The sequence below is a fragment of the Myotis brandtii genome, unplaced genomic scaffold (assembly GCF_000412655.1).
Source record: "Myotis brandtii unplaced genomic scaffold, ASM41265v1 scaffold691, whole genome shotgun sequence".
In the NCBI taxonomy this organism is placed as follows: Eukaryota; Metazoa; Chordata; class Mammalia; order Chiroptera; family Vespertilionidae; genus Myotis; species Myotis brandtii.
The window spans coordinates 722126-727014 of NW_005370704.1; the positions used below are offsets into that span (position 1 = coordinate 722126).

The following is a 4889-nucleotide window of genomic DNA, read 5'->3' on the forward strand; positions in this document are numbered from 1 at the left end:
GCCGCCCGCCTGCCTGCTGGGGTCCGGGCCACTCTGCAGGGGCCTGTGGATCGGGCCTGAGAGGAGCTCCCGTGGTTTGGGCCAAGTCCGCCCCGTCTCCGCTCCCAGTTGCATTCCAAACCTCGTCCAGGCTCAGTCCGCTGCACGCTCTCTGCGTCTCGGCCCACCCGGTTGCATGCTCAGCGCACAGAGGACCAAGTGACAGGTGGAGAGAGAGGTCCGAGAGCAGGCGCAGCGCAGGCCAGCGAGCAGGCGCAGGAAGGACGAGCGAGGTCAGGCCAGGCCAGGCGGCAGGAAGGCAAGTGGACAGGGCAGGTGGCAGGTGCAGGCCGAGCAGCCCTAGCGGAGCTGCCTCGGACTCCTAGTGGCTGCGGCCCAACTCTCGCCCCTGAGGCGCTATGTCCCCGGCCCGGCCACCGCCTAACGCTCCTGCTCACACCACAGGCGGAGAAGGTGCTGCAGTTTGACCCGGGGACCAAGAACGTGACGGCCCTGCTGATGGAGGCGCGGGAGCTGGAGGCCCGGGTCATCATCCTCTCCGCCAGGTGAGGCTGGGCGGGCCCCTCCCCCACTGCACCCCGGGCTGCCCCTGGGCGGGGCTGAGGGCACCATTGCACCTCAGCTTCCCAAGTGCCCTTGCCAAAGAGCGCCCCTCCACGGGGCCCTGGCCACCTGGCAGGCGGGGCGCCCTCTCTCTGTCCATCCTTCCTGCCTTCTCCCTCCCCTCCCCGGTCAGCACTGCCACTGCCCTGAGCTGGGCTTGGGGGTGGGGTATGGACAAGCTCCTGCCCTGAACTCTGAGACTGGACTCAGGGAGGGGCCCTGAGGAAGGCGTGTCCGGTGAGCCCAGGCAGGAAGGCCCGCGGCAGGGACAGGCCTGGAGCGGTTGGAGGCGGCGGCCGGGGAGGGGGACATGAGGGACAGTGAACCAGGCTGTCCTTGGCAGGGCCCGGCCCCACACCTCCCCCTCAGGGACCAGCCGTCAGTAAAAATCTCCCCATTTGCCAGTGGCTGGGCCTCCTGGGAAGGGAAAGTCCAGGCCCCCAGAGGAGCCCAGGGGCCGCCAGGAGCGTGTGCTGGGCCCACCCGCTGCCTGCCCCGCGCAGAAGCTCCTGGGCTCCCGGCCAGGGCAGAAAAGCAGCAGGGCCATCGGCCCAGAGGCACGCCCCACAGCTGCTGCCCTGCAGGCGAGTGTGAGGCCGGGCGGGGTGCGTTTGCACACTCAGTCAGCACACCTCGGGCACAGAGCGAGGTGCCCGCTGCCCAGGCAGGTCACAGGGCAGGGCCGACCAGGGACTTGCCCACGCTGACCATCCAGCCCTGGGCCCCGTGGGGAGGGCTTCGGAGAAGGGTTTAAAGACCCGCCAGGCAAAGCCAAGAGGGCACACAGCCCCTCCCTGAGAAAAACCCACCTAGAGCAAGCCCAACCTGGACCTAGCTACCCAGAGAAAGCCCCGCCCAGATAAAGCCCCGCCTAGAGAAAGTCCCGACCAGAGAAAGCCCCGCCAGCCCCGCCCAGGACAAGCCCCGCCCAGAACAAGCTCTGCCCAGGAAAGCCCCTCCCAGGGAGAGTCGTGCCCAGAGAAAGCCCCGCCCAGGACAAGCCCCGCCCAGAACAAGCTCTGCCCAGGAAAGCCCCTCCCAGGGAGAGTCGTGCCCAGAGAAAGCCCCGCCCAGGACAAGCCCCGCCCAGAACAAGCTCTGCCCAGGAAAGCCCCTCCCAGGGAGAGTCGTGCCCAGAGAAAGCCCCGCCCAGGACAAGCCCCGCCCAGAACAAGCTCTGCCCAGGAAAGCCCCTCCCAGGGAGAGTCGTGCCCAGAGAAAGCCCCGCCCAGGACAAGCCCCGCCCAGAACAAGCTCTGCCCAGGAAAGCCCCTCCCAGGGAGAGTCGTGCCCAGAGAAAGCCCCGCCCAGGACAAGCCCCGCCCAGAACAAGCTCTGCCCAGGAAAGCCCCTCCCAGGGAGAGTCGTGCCCAGAGAAAGCCCCGCCCAGGACAAGCCCCGCCCAGAGAAAGCCCCGCCCAGAACAAGCCCCGCCCAGGAAAGCCCCTCCCAGGGAGAGTCGTGCCCAGAGTAAGCCGCGCCTGGACCCCCTCCTTTATTTCCCTATTCATTACTCTTCTCCTCACTGGTCACAGGGCTGGAGGGCGATCCGGAGGCTGTGGTGGGTGGAGGGTGGCTGGGTGGGTGCACCAATGGGCAGACAGGCCAGTGGACAGGTGACTAGATCAGGCCCTTCATCCAGGACAGAGCAAACCAAGGAAGCCGTGACCCCAAAACACAGCTGTTCAACCGTGGTGCACGTTTGCAAAGGCCAAGGTCGCACCTACCTAGGCCTCCCCATCCACACACTGTAATCAGAGTGGCCACCAGGACACGAGCCAGAGAGCCACACGCAAAGCCAATCTACGGAACCCCACCCAGGTCCGGGGGGGGTCTTCTCCACTGTTTCCCCTCTGGTCACTGGGACCCTGCCCACGCGCTGCAGGCACGGAAGGGGAAGGCCCCAGACACGCCCTGAGAGGGTCTTGTGCTGTGTCACTAGCCCCAGGGTCAAGGACCAATTTGCCAGATGTGGCTCCAACAAAGGTCCGCCCAGAGAAGGGGACATGGTCACAGCAGACAGTGGCACATGCACTACACATAGAGCCACGCACAGGAACTATGTGCACACCACACGCATGCAAGCACACACCCTATAACCACATGTACATACATTATATGCACACCTATGTGCACACACCATACATGCATGTGTGCACGTGTGCAAGGAACAACATATTCACATAATTGTCACACATGCACACCATGTTTTCTCACACACTGCACATGCACATACATATGAACACACTGCATGCACATATGGTATACATGTGCATACATCACATGCACACACCCATAGACATGTGTATGTGCAATATACACATCATATTTAATGCATGCATATGCTCACACACAGGCACCATATAGACACCATCACATGTGCACACAAGTTATTGCATGTGTGCATATGCAGGCACATCACACACAAATGAATACATAGACACACAGTCATGTACACACCTATATGCAAGTACATGCATGTACTCCATGGTAACACACAGCACACACATGTGTGCATGCTGTGTGCGTGATCACATAGACCATACCACATGCTACCTATATGCATACACCCCACACAGGCAGGTACACTGCCCACCAAGGCTCAGCACTCACAGCAACCACCAGCCACCAGCACCCTCGTGAATCCACCCAGGCCAGGCCTCTGGGCTGGCAGGGTGGCAGGGTCCCTCCTCTCACACGCTGGTCTCCCTGGAGCAGAGGCCAGTCCCACCGCAGAGGGCTGACCATCTGGGGCTGACCAGAAGCCCAGCGGCAAGGCTGTCCTCGGCTGTCCCCTGGGCAGTGCCAGCACCAGTCTTCTTGACCCTGGCACTCCGACCGGACACATTTTGGCTCCTGCTTCATGCATTTTGTAGAGAAACCTCATCAAGCCAATCTTAATTTTTTGTTTTTGTTTTTTACCAATTCTCTACCAAGTGCAGAGAATTCACTTCCAAACATTCCTTCTCCTCTGCCTGGGACTGTTCTTGCCGCAGTTGGCTGCCTCCATGAGCCAGTGCGATGGCGTGGCCAGGCTTGTCTACAGCTGCTTTACTGCTGCACCATTTACACGATGCCAGCTTAGTGCGTCATTCCACCTGCCCAGCACAGGCCCTGCCAGGCGTTGTGGGCACCCGCGCCCCGACAGGCACAGTTTGTTTTTGCCGGCGATCGTGGCTGAATGCTCTCCTTTAGGCCACAGTGTGACGCTGCCCTGCTCGGCGTTGCTCCCATCGGGCGCTACCGTTGTCATTTAGAGCGAAGGCTTTCACACCTTCACCGGCTAATTCTTGAGGAAATGCGGGGCAGACCCCTTAGGCCAGTGATGGCGAACCTATGACACGCGTGTCAGAGGTGACACGCGAACTCATTTTTTTTGGTTGATTTTTCTTTGTTAAATGGCATTTAAATATATAAAATAAATATCAAAAATATAAGTCTTTGTTTTACTATGGTGGCAAATATCAAAAAATTTCTACATGTGACACGGCACCAGAGTTAAGTTAGGGCTTTTCAAAATGCTGACACGCCGAGCTCAAAAGGTTCACCATCACTGCCTTAGGCAGCCTAGGGCCACCTCGGTTTCCAGGGTCAGCCATGTGACAACAGCTCAGCCCTCGGGCATCTGTCCACCCCCTTTGCACCCGCTGCCCACGCACGGGAAGCACAGTGCCCGCCATGGGCCAGGTCCATGGGGATGAGGACGCCCCGAGGTCTCAGGAGCACGTGTGCCCCCAGGCGTGGCCTGTGCTCTGTCCGGCCAGTGGTCCCACCCCTGGTGGCAGGCTGCTTGCTCAGACTCCGGAAGGGAGCGGTAGCCCTCCTGTTCGCTGTGGCTTCCACTGCGCTGCTCGGGGCAGTTCCCAGGCCCTGGCTCCCCCCAGCACCCAACCAACCTGGAGAGCCCCCGGCCCCTCACTCCAGTGCGGCTATGGAGCCAGAGGTCGTGTGGCTTGTTCAGGAGGTCACAGAAGCAGGGGCACCGGCACAGGCCTGACTCAGCCGCTCAGCACCACTCACGTGCCGGGGGTGCCTCAGTTTCCCCTCCTGACACAGGGACAGTACTAATGCCTGCCCCCTATGCAGCACTTAGAACGGTGGCCCCTAACGGGTGACTGAGTGATCAATAAAAAATGGTCCATTGCCACCCCGGCTACCCTGAGCCTGCTGGGCAAGGGCAGGGGGCCAGCAAGAGAGGCCTGGGAAGCTCTAGGGTCTGCGCCCCACCGCGCCGCACCTCTGTGGGGTCCCCTGGCCCAGATATGGGCTGGGGGGGGGGGGGGGGG

At 61.4% G+C, this 4889-nt stretch overlaps 1 protein-coding gene across 1 annotated transcript in view; it reads left to right on the plus strand.

Annotated features, from left to right (window-relative positions):
- GRIN1 (glutamate receptor, ionotropic, N-methyl D-aspartate 1) overlaps nt 1-4889 on the plus strand; it is a gene marked incomplete at its 5' end in the record, with an annotated part of 48234 nt that overhangs the window by 31815 nt on the left and 11530 nt on the right. Inside the window, 1 exon segment of the mRNA XM_014529681.1 lies at nt 445-545. Coding sequence (XP_014385167.1) covers nt 445-545 — 101 coding nt within the window.